Below are 23,554 nucleotides of genomic sequence, written 5' to 3'. Positions count from 1 at the left end.
CGGATTTCTGAGTTCGAGGCCAATAGAACTCAGGTCTACTGAGTGAGTTCCAGGATAGCCCGGGCTATAAGAGAAACCCTGTCTCAAAAAACCAAAAATAAATAAATAAATAAATAAAATCTTTAGTTGAACAAAACACCATAGACCAGTGGTTTACAAACAACTTTTATTTAGCATATGTTCAGGAACTGAAAGTTCTGGATCAAGGTATTTTGTAAATTGATATTCTTAGACAACCAATGAATCACCTAAAAATTGGCCCTACCTCCTATGCTATTATTACCTTGAGAGTCTGGATTTCCAAGTGTAAAGTTTGGGAGGATACAATCAAACCACAGATTGTTTCTTGAAACATTCCATGAAAGGACTGGAGTCTCTTCTGGACTGTCCCCATGGCCAGGACAGTGAAGTGTGTGGTGAACACATTTCTACTGTGGTGTGATGAGACACTTTTGAATGTGGCATGGTGCTCCCTTTAGATTTGATTTTTTTGTTTGTTTGTTTGTTTTTTTAAGACAGGGTTTTCCTGCCGGGCGGTGGTGGTGCATGCCTTTAATCTCAGCACTTGGGAGGCAGAGGCAGGTGGATTTCTGAGTTCGAGGCCAGCCTGGTCTGCAGAGTGAGTTCCAGGACAGTCAGGGCTACATAGAGAAACCCTATCTCAAAAAACAAACAAACAAACAAAAAAAGACAGGATTTTCCTGTATAGCCCCTGCTGTCCTTGAACTCCCTCTATAAAGCAGGTTGGCCTTAAATTCAGAGATCCACTTGCCTCTGTGTAGTCCTGGCTGCCTTGGAACTAGCTATGTAGACCAGGCTGGCCTTGAACTCGCAGAGATCCTCCTGCTTCTGCTTCCTTAGTGCCAGGATAAAAGATGTACATCACTACAGCTTTTTTGTTCTTGTTAATTATGTATATATGTGGTTTGTATATTATGCATGTGCACAGTATCTGTGGAGGCAGAGATGGTACTAGATCATGTGGAGCTGGAGTTCCAGGCAGTTATTGAGCTGTGTGATGTGGATGGCTGCTTGGAACTTACTTCGTTTGTTTGTTAGAAGTGTGAACCAGTACACCGACCTCCACTGTACACTTCATGCTCTCCTGTTATGCTACCAAAGACGTTTAACATGATAGAAATAAAAATACAGATGCTTGCAGATGTCTGTGATTCTAGCACATGGGATATGAGAAGAGGTGAATGAGGAGATTAAAGTCATCTTCTTCAGCTACAGAAAACTTGAGGCCACCTGGGGTACAATGAAACCTTGTCTCACATTAATCAAAAGAAAGTTTATCATGGATGTAAAAAAAGGTTTCCAACTTGGGTCTAACAGAATGGCTCCCTGGAGTGAGTGGTAAGAAGGGCCTGACTGCCCTTCATCAATAAGGTGGTGACCTGAGAGTATATCACCGGCACTGCATAAGTGCATCCGTGAAGTGGGCTTCAAGAAACATGCCCCATGAAAAGAAATCTGGCTGGGCGGTGGTGGCACACGCCTTTAATCCCAGCACTTGGGAGGCAGAGGCAGGTGGATTTCTGAGTTTGAGGTCAGCCTGGTCTACAGAGTGAATTCCAGGACAGCCAGGGCTACACAGAGAAACCCTGTCTCGAAACACCAAAAGAAATCTGGAAATTTGAAGGGAGGAGATAAGAACTGAGAAGTGTGTATTGATTGATGTAAGGGGCCAAAGAAATAAGGAACGTTCCACATTAGCAGTACATTTGTTGAGAAAACAAAATAAGGATGAGCAGTCACTAAACAAGCTCTATGCCTTGGTTACCTGTGTCCTTGCTACCAACTTAAAAAAACACTACAGTCAATGTGGATGGAAACTAATGGCTGAAACTATCAAGAAAAGTAAATAGATAAAAATAAGATTTATCTCCTGGTGCTGTTGATAGCTTTATTTTTACATTGAAATCCTTAGTGATGGAGCTCAGCAGGTAAGAGTGTTGGTTGCTCTTCTAGAAGACCCAGGTTCAGTTCTCAGCACCCAAAGGGCAGCTCACAACCATTTCTAAATCCTGTCGTAGGGGAGCCAACACACTCTTTTGGCCTCCATGAGCACTGCACATGTATTAATATACGCAGGTAAAACACCCATATATTCAATAAAAACAAATGAATCTTCAAGTCCCTGGCACCCATGTAAAAGTCAGGTATGGCTACACATGTTCATGTGACCTCATTGCTTGCTATGGGGAATGAAACTTGAGGGTGGAGTAGGCACTGAACAGGAGGATCACTGGAGCTTGCTGGCTGACAGCCTAGCTCCAGGTCCAATGAGAGACTCTGTCTCAAAGGAGTGTAAGCAGAGTAATACTGTACAACACCTTCTCTGGCTTCTGCATGCATGTATATGGACGCATACACACACACAAAAGAAATTTTAAAAAACCTTTAATGATATATTATTTGCTATTTTCCAACAAATAGCTGGCTAGTTGGCACCAGATATTCGATAACAGTAAATGTAAATAAATCATATAAATTACAAGTTTATAAAAATGATATAACCTCACATAATTTTTGAACAGCTAACATTGTTGGAGTAAACTATGGCACAAAAAATGCCAATGATTCACCAATTGAGCAGTTCCAAAGCAGACATGGACCAACTCTAGGAAGGGAGACCAGGGCAGTTAGTTCATCACAGGGCAGAGTGCAGAGCAAAGAATGTGGCTGATCAGCTATAACTGGTTATAACTGGTTATCCTATGGGACAAGCCCTAGTTATACAATTACACATTTGTCTGCCATTTTTTTTTTTTTCTTTTTGGGAGACAGGAATTTACTATGTAGTCCTTGCTGGCCTTGAACTCTCAGAAATTTGCTTTGCCTGACTCTTGAGTGCTGAGATTAAAGACCTGGGCCACTATGCCAGTTTTGTTTGCCATTTCTCATAGAATAGAGTGGTATTTGATATGAGCAACTGCAAAATGCACAAATCCTTTAGCAGAGGTCTGGTCATTTATAAAGCCCGAGTTTGACTGTTGAGTTTCACTTGTTTTAAATAACTGTGTGTGTTTGTGCCACTGTATCTTATAGTAAAACTGCCAAGACTAAGAAGGGGCTGGAACAGTTTCTCACCTACTGTGATAGATTAACCTAATGAATACAAAGAAAAAGGCAGGCAGAAAAGCAAAACCTTTTGTTTTGCTTTTTAGGGTATGGTCTTCAGTTTTTGGTCTCACAACATCAGACATCCTTTTCCCTTAGTGTCCTCACGGCTGACATTATAATCCTTTGCTGCTAAGCCCAGTTTGAATTGCTCAATACAGGTCTCATGTATCCTAGGCTCAAATCCAATGCCCTATGTAGCAAAAGATGACCTTGAACTTTTGATTTTCCTGCCTGTACAGGCACAAAGTCTAGCTTATGAGGTGCTAGAGATCAAACCAAGGACTCTGTACACGCTCTACCAACTGACCACAAAACTCCAGCCTTTTATTCCCTAATAACTTTTTTTTTTTTTTAAGACAGAGTCTATGTAGTCCTAGTACTTGGTATGTTGCCAAGCTGGCATCAAACTCAAGATTCTCCTGCCTCTGCCTCCTGAGTGCTCAGATTGAAGTGTGTGGCACTACAGTCAGTCTCTGACAACTTGTGAAATTAACACTTTTACCATATCTTAATAAAACCAAAAGTCAGGACCTCAGGACACACTGTAGTCTATAGTTAGCAGATGTTGCTTATGGGGACTAGAAAGTAGCTCTGAAAGCTTGGGTTCAACACTTAACATGCTGAATCACTTAAGTGAATAACACGAGCATGTGAGGCAGACTTTTCCCTATTACACTGTGAAATTATAAGAATGGGAAGCAAGGGAACCTGGGGAGTGGGAGTCAGAGATAATATTGGGAACTCTGTTGTTCAAATATCTAGACATGGCTAGACACCACAGAAATAAACACAGTAGTGTACACATTAGTTAGTATCCAAGTGTTCTAGCTCTAGCTGGACAGGGCCAGAAATGACAAGCTAACCCATTGTTCAGATGCTGCTTGCTAGATGTAGTCTCCATTAAAGGAAAGGGATTCCTTGGAGAAATGGTGGCTCCAGATTTGGGTAGGGAAATAGAAGGTGGGTCTGAAGCATCTTAACAGTGTCAAGAAGTAAGGAAATTCTTAAAGATGCTGCCGGAGCACAATGGCATAAAAAGTTATCTCAAAGGAATCCAAGAACAGAGAGAGGTGAGCTATGTGAGTGATGAGATCCACTTTGCTATAGACGGCCAAGTGAATAACTGCTGGCAACTGTGCATGACGGTTTACATCTATAATATCAAGAGGAGGACAAGGAGGAGGAAGGCCGTTTGTTCAAGTCCAACCTCTCCAGGACAGCTTGGCTATGGTTTCTAAGAACTTGATTTAAGAATAGAAAGAAAAAGAGGAACAGATAGCCCCAGGTATAGTGGCACAGGGGCTGCTGCAGGTGGATTATTAATTCAAAGATAGCCTAGGCTACAGTGATTCCATCTCCAAAATGATTCAGGGGTAAAGCTATATATTTAATCTACTCATCCAGGCTAGAAAAAGCCCGGGATAACTAAGTGTGCATTCATATAAAACCTAATACCCTCAATTGGGAAGATCTGGAGTTCAAGGCCAGAGTAATTTACATGTGCCCCTGTCTGGAAAACACAAAAACATGAAGAAAAAGCACATGGCAAACAGTCTATTAGAGCGTCTGAGTAGAGTTGCACAGGAGCTCTTGGCAGGACTTACTTTTACATAAGCATGAACATCGAGTCATACAGTTAACACTTCAGATTATTCACAATTCAACAAAAGCACCTGTCGTACAAGCTTGATGACCTGAGTTTGATTCCTAGGATCAACATAAAGGTAGAAGTGATGCCATGAAGTTGTCCTCTGACCTCCATACACATACAGTAGCACCTGTATACCCACACATAATAAAACTTTTAAACACAAACACAGGGCCATGGACATAGCTTCGTGGTAGTGTTTGCCCTATAGGCATGAAGCTCTGGTTTGAGTTCCCAGCACTACTATGGATTGACTATGGATGTGACACCTGCAATACCCTCACCCAAGAGATGGAGGCAGGAGGATCAAAAATTCAAAGAAAGGGCTAAGGATGTAGCTCCTTGGTAGGTTGCTTGCGTTATACACTTGAGTCCCAGGCCCAAGTTTTACCCCCTATACTACTACTACACATAAAAAACCCAAGTCCTCCTCAGCTATACATGGAGTTCAAAGCCAGCCTGGGTTACATGACAGTCTCTCAGGAAAAAAGAAAGAAAGAAAAAAGCAACATCGAAAACCCCAAAACCTGGGGAGATGGCTGTCAGTGAGTGCATACTATGCAAGTATAAGGACCTGAAGCAAGGCTCCCCAGCACCCATACAAAGACAGGCACAGGGACTGCTCAGTAGGTAACTACACTAGCACCCATACAAACACACAGGCACAGGGACGGCTCAGTAGGTAACTACACTAATTCAAATCTGGGACCCACATAGTGGAGAGAAAAGCGCCTACATGTTTTTTCTGGGGGCCACATGTCCATAGTGGCACATGTGTAGTACCTCCTCCAAGTGTAATTTTAAATAAAAGCCAGGCATTCAAGGAGACAGACACAGGAAGACCTCTGTCAATTCCAGGCTGCCAGGAATACATACTAAGATTATATCTCAAATTTTAAAACAAAGACAAGGGGCTATAAAAGTGGCTCAATGATTACCATCACTCAATTATCTTGAAAAAAGATCTAGGTTTAGGTCACAGTACCCACATGGCAGCTTACAACCATCTCTAGTTCCAGGGAGTTTTTCTGGCCTCCATGGGTGCCACATGTATGTGTATGCATACCACTCCCATCTTCATGTAATTAAAAATAAAATCTTAAACAAAAGAAGATAGGCATGGTCACTTTTATTTTTGGAGACAGGGTCTTTCTATGTAGCTTGGCTAGCCAGGAACTCCCTATGTAAAACAGGCTGGCTTCAAAATCCTGCAGCTGCACCTCCCTCCTCCTGAGTGTTGGTGTTGAAATAACTTAGATTTCGACTCTAGCACACACACACAGCTTACAACCACCTGTAACTCCAATCCCAAGAGACTTGATACCCTTTTTTGGCCTCCTGCACAAGCGTGGTTCATATGATGAACTCACTGGGGCTCAGACACATACACATAAAAAAGGTAGAGTGATTTCAAAGGAAACACCTGACATCACTCTCTATGGCTCCCATATGCATGCACACAGGTGCATAGGCATTCACATATTCACATACATACACATACTCCTGCATAACACACACATACAAATACACATACATGTAATTGATATAACTGTGCTAATCAAGTTTTTCATTACTATGACAAATATATTTGAAATAATCAACTTTACAGGATAAGCATCATATGGTATCTCATGCCTAAAGTTCTACACTTTAGGCTGAGGCAGGGGGATTGCTGTCAAGTTCAAAGCCAGTCTAAATAATAGCATGAATTACTATCTCACAAAAAGAAATCATTCCTCTAAGAACAGATTATTTTTGGGTGTTCTGGATCTTTCTTTGGTCCTGGTAACAACAGGATTCATTAAGTTAACGTTACAGTTGCCAGGAATCGAAGGAGTATTAGCGAGATGGCTCATTGGGTAGACAATTGCTACAAGCATGAAGTTTGATTGCTAAAACCCACAGATGGAAGACCTTTGACCTCCACTCATATGCCATAGAACATTTGCAAATATATGTACACACACTCAATAGATAAATGTAAAAGAAAAGTAATAAAAAGAGGGAAGGCTAGGTGCTAATGTCTCCTTCAGGGGTATCATTCCAATGACCTAAATACTCTCCATTTGGTCCAACCTCCTAAAAGTTCTACCCACTCTCTTTTGGTAGTGGAGGGTTCTCAAGAGAGGGTTTCTGTGTAGCCCTCACTGTCCTGGAATTTCCTCTGTAGACCAGGCTGGCCTTGAATTCACTCACAGATCCCCCCTCCCTCTGCCTTATGAGTACTAGGATTAAAGGCTCAGGCTCTATCTACTCTTCATAGCACCATGGCTAATGACCAAGCTTTCAGCATACAGGTTTTCTGCAGATACTTCAGATCTAAATTCTATAGCCATAACATTAAGCAATATAAAGAGATGAGGTGTAATGAACTGTGATTTTGTACAACTGGAATACATTTATTCATCACATCCAAATTTGAAAAAACAAGGACTTGCAATAGTGCCCAGACTAGTTTTGAACTACAGGGTTCAAGTGATCCTCCTACACCAGGCTCCAGAGTAGCTGGGATCACAGGAAGTATGCATGCACCACTGGACCCAGCAATAAAATCAACTAGACATCAAATTCAATGCTTCTAAGTAAAGAACTGTAAGTCACTGAGGTCAAGGCCAGCCTGGACTCCACACAGCAGGTATTAGGTCAGCCAGAGCTACATAGCAAGCCTTAGACTCAAGAAACTCAAAGCTAACATGTTACAACTATTTGGAAGAGTTTTCAGTTTCTCAAAAGTTGATTATGGTGAAACTTGCCCATAATCCCAGCATTTGGGAGGCTGTGGCAAGAGGACTGACATTCCCAGAGCAGCCTAATGACTGCTCTTCCCATTCTTAACCAAAGGGAAAAAAGTTACCCTAAGTTGAATGTGGTGGAGCACACCTATATATAGTCCTAGCACTAGGGTTGCTGCAGCTTGAGGATCATAGCAAACCTTGGCTATGTAAAACACTTAGTGTTGAGTAAATAAATTTTATTTTTTAATGAAAAAAAAAATCACTAGGGACAAGAGAGATGGCTCAGCAGTTTAGAGCTCTTCTAGAGGACCCTGGTTTTCTCAGCACCCCCAACACAGTTTGTTCACAACCAACACCCTCTTCTGGTCTCTAAGGGCTCATACATGGTGCAAGACATGCTTGCAAGCAAAGTGACTATATACAATAAAAGATTCTATAACTAACTGAATTTTGGAAAGGGGAAGATATTCATGTAGAATATCCAATAGATCAAGTCCTTCACAAACAGAAGTATTCCAAGTCTATACTTTGCCTCTCCTTATTTGTTACACTATATTCCAATTTCTCATTTGTCTATTAAATTATTAGTTTGCTAAAAGGAAAAGTAAAACAATATTTACCTGAGGCCCTTGCTGCAAGATACAGAAGGTGCAATGTAACAAGATTAGAAGTTTCTGAATATAACATGAACCACTGAATCTAATACTGCAGCCCATATAAGATTTAACACTTGATGCCTAAAGGGAGGATTGATTACTCCTTAGCCCAGGTGGTTTAGAAGCCCCTTACTCACAAAAACCAAAACTGAAGACTCATCTACCTGATGTGAAACCTGGGAGTCACCTCCAATCACCTCAAGTTGAAAGCAGAGACAGCAATATCAAAAATCTGGGATAACCTCAGCTCCCCAAATTCTCAGCAAAGACATAAAAAGCCAGGTGTGGTGGCATGAATTTGCAATGCTAGCAGCACACTAGCCTAATTGAAGAGTCCACGTCCTAGTGAGGCCCTGTCTAAAAAAACAAGGTGGATAGCTCTCCAGGAGCACTTACGACTCACTCTGTTCACATATATGTACATGCATTTGGACAAATACATTAAGAGTCAAGATGTGTTCTCCATTCTGTATGACTCAGGTCTTGCGTGAACACTGAAGCAAAGGTCCCAGCAGTCCAGTCCTTAGTACTTTGCTTCTGGGGCTTGTCACCTCACCGTGTTCACCATCCTCTAGGTATCCCAGCACTGAGACACTAAGGACAAGTTTCAAGCTTCCATTTCTCAGCCACACTCCTCAAACCTCCTCCAACCCACTAGAGCAGCCAAAATACTTCATCTTCAACCCCAACCTTCCTGGAAATCAGTTTCTGCCTCAGCTTGCATTAGCTATTATACAACTAACTGTCTCCACAGCCAACCAAGAACAAAAATATCCCAAATGAAGATTATACATGTGCTAGACACTTGCCCTCCCTAAACAGTACAACATACTTTGAAAAATCTTGAGAATGTGCATAGATTCTAGCCACTTTACATGAAAATTTGGGGATCCTCAGATTTTGGTATTGCCAGCTAGCATCGCCCAAGGACTGACTGTACACAAATAAGGAAGCACCTTTTTTTCCTTGTCAATATAACAAGACAGAAAAACACGAAGGAAACATCACAGGTTCAAAGCTGAAACCAGGTTTCTCTGATGAAGCATAAGGCAAAGGAGCAGTCCAGGAATTTATGGGCCCTATCTCTAGGTACCACTCAGCAGACCGCCCCAAACCCCTCATCACCTTATGGTGCAGGCAAAACAGATAGTGCCAGCCCAAAGGCCACTGCTGCTCTGTAGGCTTTCCACCTATCTATCCAGTTAGTGAGGCATCAGAACAGCAGGGAAGGAGACAGGTCTCACCGACGGACTCCAAGACACTAACTCAATTTCATACCAGGTACTAGCTACAGCCACAGAGACTAACAGCAGGATGGACCAGACAGCTCCAGTTCTACACACATTTCTATTTTATTATGGCAAAGGTGAAAATGCCACCTTCTCCACAACAGCAACCAGTAAAATTTATCCCAAAAATAACTCAGTACAAAAACAGGTCTGTTTCAGAATTTAAAAAAAAAGAAAAAAAAGAAAAAAAAAACCTTTACATGAGTTTTTAGATCCTATTTTAAAACAGGAAAAAAAAAAGAAATAAAAAGAAACAAAAACCAAATCCACCATTGTCTGCACAGTCCAGTTGCCAACCCTCCCTCTAGGCATCACTGACGAGGCTTCTGGGTCCTGTTACTTGTGCGGATTTGCTCGGATGTTTAGCTGGTGTCCATCTGCAAGAAGAGGGGGAAGGTTCACTAAGAAGGCCCCAACTCTACTGGCTTTAAGAGGTTAACACAATAGGTCACTCAGCTCCACCCAGTCCTCTCTGAGCCCAAAGACTCAACTTACCCTGGCATTATAAGCATCCAGCTGTGCGTCCAATTCTTCTGCAGAAAGCTGCTGCTTTGAGTTCCTGCCGGTGCCTCTACCTCTTCCTCGGCTGCCTCCACGTGTCCCTCTCCTGGTGCCACCACCGCCAAAACCCCCAGAACCACGGTTTCTTGTCATTCCACCTCTGTTTATGCTAACAAAGAAAAATAGAACTGTGAGCTATCTGGCAAGGTCTTGTAGGTGGCACTATCACAAACCAAAGGCCTTTCCCCAACCCCAAGGACCACAGAACTTACCTTTGTGCAGGTCTTCGCTGTGTATCAATCTGTGATGTGACAAGCTGGATGTTCATAGGACGGCCTATGGTAAAGAATACAAGAAGTCTCACTCCAGAGGCTCTGAAGCTGACCCAGTGGGCACCACACCCTGGTCTCCATGCAAGCTCTAGAAAGGGCCTCTGTGTGTCTCCAATGCTCCCAACAAGGTAAATGGCATGGAGAGCCTGGGGGGAAAATAAAGTGCAATAGTAACCCCACCAACAGGGCTGGAGAGATGGCTCAGCAGCTAAGAGCTCTGACTGCTCTTTCAAAGGTCCTGAGTTCAATTCCCAGCAACCATATGGTGGCTCACAACCATCTGTAATGGGATCTGCTGCCCTCTTCTGGTGTGTCTGAAGACAGTGACAGTGGACTCATGTATATAAAATAAATAAATCTTCAAAAAAAATACCCCCACCAACACCTCCTCACTCCTTCTCAGTTCAGCCTAGGAGGGCTGTTTGGCCAGGTGCTCAGGGTGCTCATGGGCGGATAGGTGTGGGTGACCTGACGGAAGAAGAACAGGTACCTTTGTCTTTACGACTACAGCCCCGCACTCAGGTTGTACTATGGCGGTTCTGAGAAGGCTTCACAGAAGTGAATCTTCCGGAAGGAGCTCAAGGAGGGGAGGGATGTAGCTTGCTGGATGGGGGTTCACAAGAGGTTGGTCCAGATGTGTGGGACAGCATGAGAGGTGGCAGAATGGAAGAGAGAGACAAAGGGGCAAATGCAAAGTGTCCTCAGCCACAGGGGCAGCCCATATTCCTACAGGGAGAGGTGCCAGCCCCAAACTCCACAAGCCCCACAGGCATCCAGGGCCCAGTCCCAGACTCACCATCCAAAGGGACACCATTGTACTGTTTCATAGCCTTCAGGGCATCTGCTTTCCGTTCAAAGTGCACATCTGCTGTGCCTAAACTTCGTCCAGAGCGATCATAGTGCACAGCGGCTTTTTTCAACGTTCCAAATTCGGCAAAGAGTTCCTGGGAAGGGGAAAGAGTAAAAATTAGCAGAGTAATTACACCGTTTTCTTTCTAGTAGCTCACCAACAGCTGCTCTGAGTACTAGAGCTTTAGAGGTACTACTTTACTGACAGCCACCCAAAGGGAGAAAGGCAGTGGCAATTAAGAGCTAATGCAAGGGATGTTCTATCAAGAGAAACACCAATTTTCATGAATACTTGGTTTCCTGTCTGTTTTGGGACTGTGTACTATACCATGATGTAGGTGAGGGAAGACACAAAGCCCTGTCACTGGACTAACTAAAGATTAAGAAACTATCTCTCTCATCAAGGATACTTAAAAATTGCCTAATGGCTGTTTCACCAAACAGCAGAGGCCAAGTGTAAAACTGTCCACAGAGCAGACAACTCAAAGGGCCCAGTAATTTGGGAAGCTGTGACCCAGCCCCTATCCCAAAGGCAGATTCTAGCTCACCTTTCCCTCTCCTCCTACTCAAGCCTGCTGCAAAGTCTGAAGTCAAACGCACCACGGAACCTGCCCTGACCTCAGGCAGGCTGGGAGTTGGAGAGGGAACCCACTTCAGCTGCAGGCACACAGTGGGAAGTGGAGTTCGTCAAAAGTGGTTTCCAGTGGATGCCAGAAACCACCTTAAAAGAAGTGTTGAGACACTGAGAGTGCTCACTGGCCTTGTTCTTTCCTCTCATGGCAAGGCCGAATGGCTGGGCTCTGAGAAATGGTACCCAGAAAATCCCAGTACACCCAACCTAGCTCCAGCAAAATTGAAAACTAACTCCCCAAAAATTGTCTTGTAACCAGAAAACTTTAAATGCCTTTAAGGTCCAGTAAAAAATCAAAACCCAAGGTGGGGGGGTTGGGGGGAGGAAAAAATACTTCAAAAGTATGGAAGACCTTGTCCCCTTGATAAGATCCAGGAAAGATCACCACTTAAGATACAGGGATTCAGGCTGGAAACACACACACAGTCCCCATCTATTCACAGTATGTGGGGGAAGACCTCCCTTCTCAAGTCAGTTCACTACAATGGACACAAGATCTGAGAAGCAAGCACCTTCGTGGTCATACTAGTAGAACCTTAGTTGTGGCCAGTCTGTGCCGGTTAGAAACTGGAAGTTCTGGCTGAGGGGCAGGTGCTCATAGTTTGGAAGACAAGACTCGTTTTTTAAGGACACACTGTTTTATCTTCCTGCAGCCTGGCTTATTATTGGTGGTGTTCAAACCCGGGAGATACTACTTTTTCTGAGGCCAAGCCTCTCAGGGTGACAGTGGCTGGCCCTTGGGCAGCCTGGGGGAGGGCAGGTTCCAAACAGTAGGGGATTCTGGACCACACGTCTGTGTGGGGTGAGTATAGCGGACAGCTCCAGTTTCCTACCTGAATATCTGCGTCTGACACTCCGAAGTCCAGGTTTGACACAAGCAGTTTCCCACCCGTCTCCACGCCGGCTCCACCCCCGAAGCCGCTGTCGAATAGGTCATGCTGCCACTTGTCGGGAAGTTGTTTCGGCTGAAGAGAAACCGTAAGGACAGAGAGATTCGTGAGCTTCGCCCGGGGAGCCCCTCAACACCTCAGCCACACACTCTCACGCCGGCCCGCGGTCAAGGGCGAGGAGCCAGGAAGATACCCCAGGCCCGCGGCTCCACGGCGGCCGCCAAACTTTCCTCCTAGCGGGCCCCCGCCGCCATGAGGCTGGACCACGACCGGACAAAGCGTCCCGGAAGATCCCGGCCTCGGGCCTCGCCCCCGCCCACCCCTTCGCCACGGTTCCCGCGAGCTCCGCAGGACCCTCGCCCGGTTCCGTCCTGCCGGGCGCACCCCACCCCCGGCCCGTGCCGCATGTTCCCCGTACTCACTCTGCTGTAGGGTGCCGGCCGGTTCCTGCCGCCGCCGCTTGCGGCGCCGCGGGCGATGGCGGGCCGGTTCCTCATAGGCCCGCCGCCTCGATTCACCCTCGCGGCGGCCTGCACTGCGCCGCCGCGACCTCCCTGGGAGCCGGCTCTGCCGCGACCCCGGCCCCCGCCGCGGCCTCCTCGCTGGCTCCGGTTCAGCTTAATGATGTCGTCCAAAGACATGTCCATTTTGTCGGCCATGGCGGGCGCGGATTCGGGCCTCGGATCGAGCCCGCGCGTCAGCACGCCGCAGCGTCACTTCCTGCGTCCCCCTCTGCGTTCCGGCGTCCCGAGTCTGACGCGCCTACTGATTGGTCTCGGCTCGCGCGGTCCGGAAGAGCTCCTGCGTACCGCTCAGTCGGACGGCTGGCGCTACTTCTGAGGAGCCAGACGCGGCACGGTCGTTTTTATACCTTCCCGCGCGGAAGCAACGGAAGGGCGGGGCGCTTCGTGATTAGGTAGAGAAGGTGCGAGGGCGAGGAGGGGGCGGGGCCTGCTTTGCTCCTCCCCCGGAGGCCGGAAGACCCTCCGCTTCGCACGGGTGCCACGCAGTGTGCGCGCCCCGGGTCTCGCGTCCCTCAGGTGCGATCCTGGAAGTTCCGGGCCTGCCTCGGGGTCCGATTTTGGTTCTGTTTGCTACAAGGCTCAGTCTCCTATCGAGCTGGCGTCCGCGTTCCAGCTGTAACTTCGCGGATTAGTGACTGTCACCCTTCCCATATCTTTAAAGGCGAGGCCCTGGTTGGTGAAAACCGTTATGTTTTGCATCGAGTGCAGATGTTTTGTTTATTTGTTTTTGTTTCCTGTTTGGCTGATCTCCAACTCAATGAGATCTGCTTCTGCCCCCTGATTCAAGACGTGTGCCACCGTGCCTGGCAACGTGAATGCAGATCTTTAAAGACATCCTTAAACGTGACAAAAACTCGGAAGCGTGCCATTGCTTCCAACCGGCTCTCCTTGCCATCTTTTTGACGGGTCGTAAGAAATTCTTGGAAGATTGTGTTCTTCGGAGTACAGCACTTGTCGCAACTCTGTGACTTTAATGCTCAGATGCTGTAGTATTATATACTAACTTTAGCCTCTCCCCTCAGGTCTCGGGCTCTGCTGTCATGAAGGTGAAAATTAAGTGTTGGAATGGTGTGGCTACTTGGCTTTGGGTAGCCAATGATGAGAACTGCGGCATCTGCAGGATGGCGTTTAATGGCTGCTGTCCAGACTGTAAGTGTCTCCCTCTGTGTTCTCAGAACTTTGCCCTGTTCCACTAGCCTTCAAAACCCTGGGTTTCTCAGCACTCCGGAGGTAGAGACCGGAGGATCTCTGAGTTTGTGTTCAGCCTGGTGAACAGTGCAGGTTCCAGGATAGTCAGGGCTACAAAGAAAAACCCAGTCTTGATAAAAGGCCAGGAAAAACAAAACCGTAGGTTTTAGCTTTCAGTTCCTGAAGGAAAGTTGACAGAAAAGAAGCAGACGTTTGTTTAAACACTCCATCCAGCATGGTGACAAACACCTGTAATATCAGTATCTGAGAGGCAGAGACAGAGAGAGCTGGATCTCTGAGTTAGAGGCCAGTCATGGCTACACAGTGAGACTCGGTTGCAAAAATAGTCAGTCAAACAAACACACTTGTTTTAGCCAGGGCTTGGTGGCACAGACCATAATGCCACTTAGGAGACAGATGCAAGAGGATCTTGAAGTTAAAGTCTGCCTAGGCTACATAGTGATGCTCTGTCATTCCTTTAACTCCTCAGAATAGTACTTTCATTTTGTATTTTCTCAAAGTAAAGAAGATCAAATTAGGATACCCCTGCCCAGCAAATTGAAGTTCAGACAATGGTTACCATATTGTCATGTTTGCTGGGCTTTTGTGCTTAAGAATTGTAAGCTTTAAATAGATGCTTGTAAGCTATACACTTCAGCCATGTCTTACTGCTATAGCATCCTGGTTCCAACATCTGTTCCCTAATGTCTTATTACTAGGGTTTGGACCACACTCAGCACCTCAATGTTCTTGGTCTTTCATCCTCTTTGATCTAAATAGCCTCTTCTTTCTCTACTTCTATGTTGGAGGTGCTTGAGTTTTATGATCTTAATGTGTTTTGGAGGATGCAAAAGGTCTTACACTTTTCTGTTTGCATGACTTCTATGTTCCTGGTATGTCATATGAAGTAGAAATGTTTGATTACATTGAGATTTTTTTTTTTAAATTTATTTATTATATGTAAGTACACTGTAGCTGTCTTCAGACACCCCACAACAGGGTATCAGATATCATTACAGATGGTTGTGAGCCACCATGTGGTTGCTGGGATTTGAACTCATGACCTCTGGAAGAGCAGTCAGTGCTCTTAACCACTGAGCCATCTCACCAGCCCCGATTACATTGAGATTTAATCAAACACATTTATCTTTTGAGACAGGATCTCCTATAGCCCTGGCTAATCTGAAACTCCCTGTGTAAACCAGGTCAGTCTCAAAGTCACACAGATCTTCCTGCTTTTGGCTCCTGAGCTCTGGGACTAAGGGTGAGCGCTGCAGTGAGAATTTTGCTTTCTTTAAAACCACAGAAATTTGGCCAGGCAGTGGTGGCACACGCCTTTAATCCCAGTACTTGGGAGGCAGAGGCAGGCGGATTTCTGAGTTTGGAGGCCAGCCTGGTCTACAGAGTGAGTTCCGGGACATCCAGGGCTATACAGAGAAACCCTATCTCGAAAAAACAAAAACGAACAAACAAACAAAAAACCCACAGAAATGTTATAAGAATGTGTTTTTGTTTTAATTCCAAGTGTGGAATATGGGGCTGCCTCTGAGGCTTCTACGCAGTAGATAGTTTCTGAGGGATTTTTCAAAGGATGTATAAATGGGCCTGGATACGGGCCAGTTCAGTTTGTTGCCGTTTGTCAAGTAGTCTAGCATAAAGAAGAAACAAGGATTAGAAGAAAAGATTAAATATCTGGACTCTGAAGACCAAACTTGCCCCAAGGAACTCAATGCCCCATCAACAGGGACAGTATAACCACACAACACTCCCTTACCCTCTAACCTTTATTCCTCCTACCTAGAGTTAGGGGGTTGAAAGGCTGGAAGAAAGAAAAACCTACAAAGTAGCAAAATGTCTGGCTATACAGTACTACCTGCCTGGCTTGAAACTAAATTTGATCAGCCAAGAGTTAATCATCTTGATCAGCCAAGAATTAATCATCCTGATCAGCCAAGAGTTAATCATCTTGATGTAGTCAAAGAGATGTGAGTTTCTTAAATCTTTGATTTTTCTGGTTTAAGTTTTATCTGCATCACTTGTGATTAGGAACTACACACACATGTAGAGTTTTCATTATTTTGAGAAAAATCTAGATGCTATCTTTGTTGTTTTTTTTTTTTTTTTTTCTGAGACAGGGTCTCTCTTGTGTAGCCCTGGCTGTCCTTGAATTTTACTCTGTAGACCAGGCTGGCCTTGAACTCGGAGATCTGTCTGCCTCTAGTTTCTAAGTGCTGGAATTAAAGGTATCCTCATGCCTGGACTATGTAGTAAGTTCTGTTCCAGCTAGGGCTACATAGTGAGACACGTATCCCTTAAAAAAAAAAAAAAAAACAAAACCCAAGATCACTAACAAAATCATCCTTAAGAATTCTCATGGTTTGAATATGCTTGGCCCAGGGAGTGGCACTATTTAGAGGTGTGGCCTTGTTGAGGTGTGTCACTGTGGGTGAGGGCTTTAAGACCTTCATCCTAGCCACCTGGAAGTCAGTATTCTGCTAGCAGCCTTCAGATGAAGGTGTAGAACTCTCAGCTCCTCCTGCATCATGCCTGCCTGGATGCTGCTGTGCTCCCACTTTGATGATAATGGACTGAGCCTATGAGCCTGTAAGCCAGGTTCAATTAAATGTTGTCCTTGTAAGAGTTGCCTTGGTCATGGTGTCTGATCACAGCTGTAAAACCCTAACTAAGGCAGAAGTTGGTACCAGGAACTAGGATATTACTGTGATTGGCCTGACTATGTTTTTGTTTTGAAGAATTTGGATTTTGGGACTTTGGATTTAGAATACATTGGAGTGCTTTAAATGGGACTTAATGGGCTGTCATAGTGGGAATATGGAAGACTTTGTTGCTGTGAGTGATTTGGATTGTGCTGACCTGACCCAAGAGGTTTCAGTGGAGAAGAATTTCAGTATTTGGCCTAGAGATTGTTTTTGTGATATTTTGGTGAAGAATGTGGCTGCTTTTTGCACTTGTCTGAAGAGTCTGCCTGAGACTAAGGTGAAAAGATTTAGGTTAATTGCTTTGACAAAGGAAGTCTTAAAACAGCCTGGTGTAAATTCTGCTGTGTGATGACTACAGGTTACCCTTATACAAACACGTTAGTGAAAAGAAGCAACTTGAGAAAGGAAAAATACAAAATATATGGTTCAGGTATTAAAGGCACACCAGGAAGTAGAATAGAGCTAAATCCTATGTTCAAGGATATTAAATTGAATTAAGGGAGTAGTGAACTTTGGGCAAGATCCCACCCAGATAAGTTTAGATTCAGGCATGGTGGTGCATATCTTTAATTCCAGGAGGTAAAGCCAATCAGATCTCTGAGTTGAAGAACAGCCGAGGCTTGGCACTGTGAGAGGCCATGGAAGGCTGTTGGTAAAGGTTCAGCCTCAGTTGCAGTTGATGGCCTAGGACAGAAGGAGGTCATGCAAAGGAGTTGAGGCTTGACACCATGAAGAGAGCCTATGAGAGGCTATTGGTGAAGTCTAGTTGCAGCGGAAGACCCAGTGTATTAGAGATGTCAGTACCATGGTGTGACCACCAAGAACAGCAGCGGCAGTGGAATGGATCAACCCGAGCTTAGAGTGCTACACAGGGCAGAGCTGAGAAGTGATGCCAGCCCTTGGGAGGAGCCCAGAAGATCATGTGTGGATCCCAGACATTGGAACAAGAAGTTGTAACATTGAAGTTGCCTTGGAGACCCCAGGATGTAAGAGATGCCAAAGCTGTGGGCTATCTGCTGAGGAAAGCTGCTAACAGGGAGTGGAACCAGCCCTGTAGAAAGAAGTTAGTTAGGAGTCAACAAAGATGAAAAAGGAGCTGGAGATCTGAAGACTGCTTTGACATCAGACATGGAGATACAGTTTAGAGTTTGCCCAGCTGGTTTCCTGTCTTGCTTTGGAGATGACATTTAAGTGATTGGATGAATCTCAGAAGAGACTTTGAACTTGAACTTTGAACTTTTAACATTGTTGAGATTGCTATAGACTATGGAGACTTTGGAAATGGGACTAAATATACTTTTTTAAATATGCTATGGCTAGATATGGCCCCCATAGACTCAGTGTTTGAACAGGCCTATGGGGCTCAGGGAGTGGAATGTGATGGTTTGTATATGCTTAGTCCAGGGAACAGCACTATTTGGAGGTGTGGCCTTGTTGGAGTAGGTGTGTCACTGTGGGCATGGGCTTTGATACCCTCATCCTAGCTGCCTGGAAGTCAGTATTCTGTTAGCAGTCTTCAGATGAAGATGCAGGACTCTCAGCTCCTCCTGTACCATGCCTGCCTGGGCGCTGCCATGCTCCCACCTTGATGATAATGGACTGAACCTCTGAACCTGTAAGCCAGCCTCAATTAAATGTTGTCCTTATAAGAGTTGCCTAGGTCCCAGGCTGGTCTACAGAGTGAGTTCCAGGACAGCCCGGGCTACACAGAGAAACCCTGTCTCGAAAAACCAAAAAAAAAAAAAAGAGTTGCCTAGGTCATGGTGTCTGTTCACAGCAGTAAACCCTAACTCAGGCAAGGATGTTTTGTTTCTCTTATGTCATGGATGCTGCTTCCAAAGTGGGGATCAGCCATAGTGCCTTCACTAATCTCTTGAGCTCAGAGATCCCTCATCTGGGCCTAGAAATGTGTGAGAAATGTTTCATTTGTTTTGCTGACCTGCTGTTGGACCTTCTATCCCAGCTTTCCATGCTGTGGAGTAGCCGTCGTTATTAAAAGGACCCGATTACCTGAGATTTGATAACTCTTACCACAAAGAAAGCCAGGGCTACATACTGCGACCCTGTCTCAAAAAAAAACAAAAAACAAAACAAATAGCCAGGCAGTGGTGGCTCACGCCTTTAATCCCAGCACCTGGGAGGCAGAGGCAGGCAGATTTCTGAGTTCGAGGCCAGCCTGGTCTACAGAGTGAGTTCCAGGACAGCCAGGGTTACACAGAGAAACCCTGTTTCGAAAAACAAAAACAAAACAAAAAAAACAACAACAACAAAACCAAACAAACAAATAAACAAAAAGTGAGCCTCAAAGAGTTTAGGAGGCAGAGGACACATGCTTGTCACTTCAGTGAGACTCACTAGGCTGTTAACTTTGGACATGGAGTCCATAGAATGGAGGTGGCTGTGCTGATCCCAGGGGGAACCATTCCTACCTGACCATAAGTGATGTCATCCATGGGCTACAGAACACAGCTAGGTCTGCGACAAAAGAGGTGGATATCCAAAAAGCATCTTAGGTGGCTACGCACATAGTGTCTCGTGTGTGAAGAAGACTCGGGCCTTCTTAACACACAGCTCCTTAGCTGTGCAGAGTAAGAAACTTAGTCCATCCAACTCATGGATGTGTTTAAATGAGAAGGAGTCAATTTTAATATGACAGTGTTTGACAGGGCAAGTGGGTTTTCTGGATGCATTCTATAGCACCAGATTTCTCACAGATTAAATCTTGTGAAAATTAAGTTACTAAAACCATAATAAATCTGTTCCAGGACTCAGGAGGCTTTAGGGTACAACAGTCTTGTCAAGAGGTTTTTAACTAAAAAATAATTCCATCAAGGCACTAGCAAGTCCTTGAATGAATCACCCTCAGTGCACCAGGGTACTCATCGAGGACTCCAGCTTGCTGCCTGCAGGGACATCTTGAGAACAAGATAGTATCTTCTTATACATGACTACCCACATGGGCCAGCTCAGTAACCCCTGTTGGTGAGCTAGTGGGGTCCAAATCTAATTGGAAGAGGGTGATTTCAAGCAGAGTTTTGCTGAAGTTAGGATCCACCAGTGATGGCACTAATCCCTGCATTTGGGAGGCAGAGGCTGGTGGGTCTCTGAGTTCAACACCTGGCCTAGAGTGAGTTCCAGGACAGTCAGGGATACACAGAGAAACCCTGTCCTAAAAACAAACAAACAAGAAAGGAAGGAAAAGAAGGAGAAAAGGAAGAACAAGAAAAAGAAAGAGGGGGGCTTGGTAGACACAGGTAGGACAGATACAGGGCTTGTGCCCCCAGGGTGGATGGAGTGCAGTGAGGCCAATACTGATGTGGGGCAGATGTTCTGTGCTCTACTTTCTTCAGTAGGGTTTTCTAGGCCATGGAAGTCAGGAGTGTGTGTTTGTTTTAAAACAGGCTCTCATTTCTCATGTATCCTAGATGGGCTTCAGAATCCTCCTGTAGCTGAGTATGGCTTTGGGTTCCTGATCCTCTTGCCTCCACCTCCCTTCCAGAGTGCTGGGATTCTTCCCTTATGCAAGGCTGGGAGTAGAATGCAGGGCTTTGACATTCTCTCAGTGGAGCTGCATTCCTTGTACCCCTCCTCCATGTTTTGTCTGAGTGTATGTCTGTATTTACCACATGGATGCAGTGTCTGGGGGAACCAGAAGAGGGCGTCAGATGTGCTGAAATTGGAGTACGTACAGCTGGCTGTGGGCTGTCATGTGGAAGCTGGAACTGAACCCTGGGTCCTGGGCAAGACCACCGAGTGTTCTTAACTATTAGCTCTGCAGCCCCTGTTGGTTTTGATTATGTTTGATTATGATAACCTGGACTTTCTCCATGGAGGAAACATTTCCAGGCCTGCAAAGTGCCTGCAGCCTGTGCCCCCTGGCTCTGGATGGAAGTAGGAGTTGAAGGTTCAGGTGAAGAAGAGAAAGTAACAGGTGCTGATCAGTCCCATTAGTAACTGTCCCAGAAGCACCAGTGTCCCCAAGGGTCCATAGTGCAGTAGATCTCTGATGTGCAGGGAAGGAACTTTCCAGGTTCCAGGATGCCTGTAATGAAGACAGAGTCTCCACTTTGGTTGTGAACCTTTGGCACTTTGACCATTAATGTTACCTTCTGGGTATTACAGGTCCATTTTCCACAGAAAGGTGTGAGAAAGGTACCAGAAACTAGTGGGCCAGGCTGGGCCTCCCCTTTGAGGACAGACACTTCACTTGCCATAGAGGGAGTCACTGCAGATCTTTTATGCCATGGGGAATGTCTGGGGATGATTTGGGTCACACCCTTACTTTTTGTCTTCTCTGATGTAAGAGGCATGAGAGGCTCTCTGCCCATGGACTAGAGCTGTTTACTTATGTCCCAGAGGTGTCTGCCTGCCTTGTCACAAGCTCTGTGTGTCTTGTCTGCTTCTTCACCTAGGCCTGTCTCTCCTCCTTGCAGGTAAGGTGCCTGGTGATGACTGTCCCCTCGTGTGGGGTCAGTGCTCGCACTGTTTCCATATGCACTGCATCCTCAAGTGGCTGAACGCGCAACAGGTGCAGCAGCACTGCCCCATGTGTCGCCAGGAGTGGAAGTTCAAAGAGTGAGGCCTGTGCTCAGCCCCGCCCTCCCCTCCCCTCCCGAGTCCCTTCCACACAGCACAGTGGTGCCCTGGGACCTCGTTCTGTGCTGGGGACAGGATGCTTTCCGTTTGGCTGACACAAGGTTGAAACGAGGACTTTGCTGGTCGTTTTGTTTTCCCATCACATTGACACTTTTATTCGATAAATAAAACTCATTAAAGTTCCAAGCCGTGCTGGAGGCCTCTGCTTGCCTGTTTTCTTGACATATTGATGCACCTGTACCATGTTTTGCTTTGAGAACACTCATAAATAAACAGCTTGATGAAATAAAGCCAAGACCTTCCTCATAATCTGAGTCACAACTCAGACAGGAGTAGAAGAGACTGGGGCAGAGCCAAGCTAGGCAAAGACCTTAGGGCGTGTTTGTGTCGAGGGAACTGGCAAGGTGCACAGAGCCCATCTGCTACCCTAGTCTGCTGGGAGTCCCAGGATCTCTTCCCATCCCCAGCCCTAGCTGAGCAATGCTGGCAGCTGCTCTTCCAGAGCCATTCTGGTCAGGAAGAGATGGCTAAGCAGGCACTGGTCATGCCCAGATAATCTTCGGGGACAACTGCAGCAAGCTGGTCATTCTCTTGCCTGGTCAGACTGAAGGTGGCTCTAGTATATGAGGATGTGGGTCCTCTCCTGTCTTAGGGAAGGACAGCCATTTGAAACTCCTTTATTCCCTGGGGGGGGGGTGTGAGTGGGGGGAGGGTCGGTTCCAAGCAATCTGTATCATCTACATGATTGTCGGCTGTGAGACTTGCTGCTCACTCCGCGTGGTGTCCTTGAGGTACTCCTACGTGCAGCCAACCTGTGCTTCTGGGAGACTATAACTTCATATCACTCGGCTATCTACAGCATGCTAGTCCTGGAACTGACCCCAGCTATCAGGAGTGAAGGGGCCATTTCAAGGGTAGAGATGTGGTGTAACTCAGCCTGAGGATCCCCAAGAGCTGCAGAGGGGAGCTGAGACTTGTGGATTTGGAGCTACTTGGGCTGACAGGTGTGGTCTGTCCTAGCTTGTTAGCTTCTCTCTTCCATCTCCAGTCTGCTCATGCTCTTGGAGTGTCCTCCATGCCTTTTCTAGGAACCTTCTATGGGGACTTCATTCCGGGCCATCCTCTCTGAAGCAACTTCCTGTGTGGCAGGAAGTCCTCCTGAGGTCCTTCTGTTTTGGGGCTCACCTTGGAGTCCTTCATGGCCACACACGTTGCTTACCACCTAGGTTCTTTGAGATGTGTTGTCTCACAGTGTCAGCAGCTCCTATCCTCGGGGTTAACTCCATCTCCAATCTCCCATCTCCGATCTCTAGAGGTCAGAAAGCCACATCTAACCTTGGACAGATGGCCGGCCACCCTGGGTATGGAGTTCCTGGCTCCTCCCCTTCCTTCTCCATTGTTCTTCCAGCAGCTTCCTCCAAACAAGTCAGAACACCTGATACACCCAGCACTACAGCTTGTGCTTGCCCTGAGCCCCTTTCCCAGGCAGGAACAGAAGGCCCTGTAGGAAGCTTACACCATTGACCTCTTGGGAGGCTTTCTCCGTGCCCTGTTTCTAATCCACCTGTGCTGCCCTGCATGGCCAGAGACTGTCGTATTCATGTTCTGGCTCCTGCACACACCACGTGTCTCTTACATGTTACCCTCTTGTGTCCAGTATTTGAACCACTGTTTGCTAAGTACAGGCAGAGAAGGTTCCTAGACCACGACCCCCTGGTATAGAGTGGGCATGGCAGTTGCTTGCTCCTGGGGTCTGGAGTTGCTTGCCCAGGTTTTTCTGAAGGTTGGAGCCCGAGCTCAACACTTTTTCTTAGAAAAGACAAGTCCAGTAGCAGAATCTTCGACCATTAGCATGAAACAAAAATA

General features: G+C 45.9%; 2 protein-coding genes across 5 annotated transcripts; one reads left to right on the top strand and one right to left on the bottom strand.

Annotated features, from left to right (window-relative positions):
• Positions 1–9,496: 9,496 nt before the first annotated feature.
• On the bottom strand, positions 9,497–13,420 carry Alyref (Aly/REF export factor). Its single transcript, XM_028787946.1, has 6 exons — positions 13,083–13,420; positions 12,604–12,735; positions 11,087–11,234; positions 10,231–10,294; positions 9,953–10,127; positions 9,497–9,834 (listed from the first exon to the last, which is right to left on the bottom strand). Exons 1-6 carry the CDS (start codon positions 13,317–13,319, stop codon positions 9,820–9,822), a joined length of 771 nt encoding a protein of 256 aa, XP_028643779.1. The 5' UTR covers positions 13,320–13,420; the 3' UTR covers positions 9,497–9,819.
• Positions 13,421–13,432: 12 nt separating this feature from the next.
• Positions 13,433–21,787, top strand: Anapc11 (anaphase promoting complex subunit 11). 4 transcript variants are annotated; one of them, XM_028787949.1, is made up of 3 exons: positions 13,433–13,576; positions 14,207–14,333; positions 21,526–21,787. In XM_028787949.1, the coding sequence occupies exons 2-3, from the start codon at positions 14,225–14,227 to the stop codon at positions 21,669–21,671; spliced, it is 255 nt and encodes an 84-aa protein (XP_028643782.1). In that variant the 5' UTR covers positions 13,433–13,576; positions 14,207–14,224; the 3' UTR covers positions 21,672–21,787. The 4 variants fall into 4 exon arrangements, with proteins under 4 accessions (XP_028643782.1, XP_028643781.1, XP_028643783.1 ...); XM_028787948.1 differs by having other exon boundaries at positions 13,433–13,585; XM_028787950.1 differs by lacking the exon at positions 13,433–13,576 and adding an exon at positions 13,626–13,700.
• The last annotated feature ends 1,767 nt before the right edge of the window (positions 21,788–23,554 follow it).

The sequence above is a fragment of the Grammomys surdaster genome, unplaced genomic scaffold (genome assembly GCF_004785775.1).
Source record: "Grammomys surdaster isolate TR1022 unplaced genomic scaffold, NIH_TR_1.0 125688, whole genome shotgun sequence".
NCBI lineage: Eukaryota > Metazoa > Chordata > Mammalia > Rodentia > Muridae > Grammomys > Grammomys surdaster.
The sequence above is the reverse complement of the archived record's forward strand: the minus strand, read 5'-3'. Positions and strand labels throughout refer to the sequence as shown.